Source organism: Corvus brachyrhynchos, unplaced genomic scaffold, assembly GCF_000691975.1.
Source record: "Corvus brachyrhynchos isolate BGI_N302 unplaced genomic scaffold, ASM69197v1 scaffold365, whole genome shotgun sequence".
In the NCBI taxonomy this organism is placed as follows: Eukaryota; Metazoa; Chordata; class Aves; order Passeriformes; family Corvidae; genus Corvus; species Corvus brachyrhynchos.
This window is the reverse complement of record NW_008239544.1, coordinates 750,517-751,793: the sequence shown is the minus strand read 5'-3', so window position 1 is coordinate 751,793 and position 1,277 is coordinate 750,517. Positions and strand designations below refer to the sequence as shown.

Sequence of the window (1,277 nt, the reverse complement as noted above, 5' to 3'; positions counted from 1 at the left end):
CACGGGTGGCGTCTGTCTCAACGCACCAGGAATGGGGAGCCAGCCACTGCCGCCCTGTGCTCCCAGCATGGCTCGGTGACACAGGGATCAAATTCAGAGCCCATCTCCAAGAGGAACCGCCGTGTCCTTGAGCCTGGATGCCACCCCACTCCTAGAAAGTGACAAGCCCAGAGCCAGGGGTGCCAGGTGCCCTCACCCTGTGGTGCTCCCTGACGATGTTCACCAGGCTGCGGTGGAATTCCCTCCGGCGCTCCAGCAGCCGCGACGCCGACAGGTGCGGGCGCCCGTCCACCTTCTCCTCTGCAAGGAGGGACACGAGCGTCACCCACAGCACCCTGGAGGGGCCCAAACCACGGGAGCCTCAGGAAGGATGGGATCAGAGCCCTGCCATGAGCTGAGTCGCTGCCACAGTTACTGCCCCACCATCCTCCTCCCTCTTGTCCCAAACCTGCTCCCCACTCCCAACACGCACAGGGGCTCCATTTAATGGACCAAGCGGAGAGCATCCCTATGGATCCAGGGATCAGCCAGGTCTGAGCGTACCCCAGCTCTCAGGCACCCCAAAACCGTCCATACCTTCCCCCAGCACCGGCTCCAGCGTGAGCTGATAGTCAGACTTCTTCCCCCCGCTGCCAAAGGTGGGGATGTTCTTCTCCTGGCGCAGCCGGTACGAGCCGGGATACACGGCCTTGATCTGCCCCAGGTGCCGCTCCTCGAACTGCCTGTGGCAGCACCAGAGAGGTTGGGGACCCCCAGAGTCACCGGCCCCAAGAGCTTCAGCTGGGACCCCAAAATGGGCTGCTGGGACCCCAAAACGCAGTGCCCACCGCTGCCAGCTCACCTGCGCATCATGTCCTGCACGCCCTGCTTGACCTTGGCAAAGGTGACGGTCTCGGCACGGTTGAAGAGCATCCCGGTGATGGTGTCCACGCTGCGGAACATCTCTGCCAGCACCCTGAACTTGTAGGGCAGCATGAGCCCCGGGGGCAGGTCCTGGGCCAGGGTGTGGAACCGCTGGTACGCTGGGGGCTTCTTGCTGCAGGAAAGGACAGGACAGGGGTCAGGGTCCCGCCAGGATGGGTCCTGCTGCTGACTCAGTGCCCACCTCCCACCCCAAACCCCTTCTCTGAGTAGGTATCGGGGTCACGTCACCTGGGGACATCGGTGTCCCAATGCTCAGAGCCCCCACACCCCTCAGACCCCCCTCAAATCCCTCCTGCAGCTGCTCCTCACCCGGCCTCTCCCCCAGCAACACGTGCACCGGCGTGGCACGCACG

At 64.1% G+C, this 1,277-nt stretch overlaps 1 protein-coding gene across 1 annotated transcript in view; it reads right to left on the bottom strand.

Annotated features, from left to right (window-relative positions):
- The window catches only part of CDT1 (chromatin licensing and DNA replication factor 1), a gene marked incomplete at its 5' end in the record, with an annotated part of 3,822 nt that extends 2,551 nt beyond the window's left edge, over nucleotides 1–1,271 (bottom strand). Inside the window, 4 exons of the mRNA XM_017741331.1 lie at nucleotides 197–300; nucleotides 577–722; nucleotides 842–1,036; nucleotides 1,234–1,271. Of these exons, the coding sequence (XP_017596820.1) occupies nucleotides 197–300; nucleotides 577–722; nucleotides 842–1,036; nucleotides 1,234–1,271 (483 nt within the window). The remainder of the gene's footprint in view (nucleotides 1–196; nucleotides 301–576; nucleotides 723–841; nucleotides 1,037–1,233) is intronic.
- Between the last annotated feature and the right edge of the window lie 6 nt (nucleotides 1,272–1,277).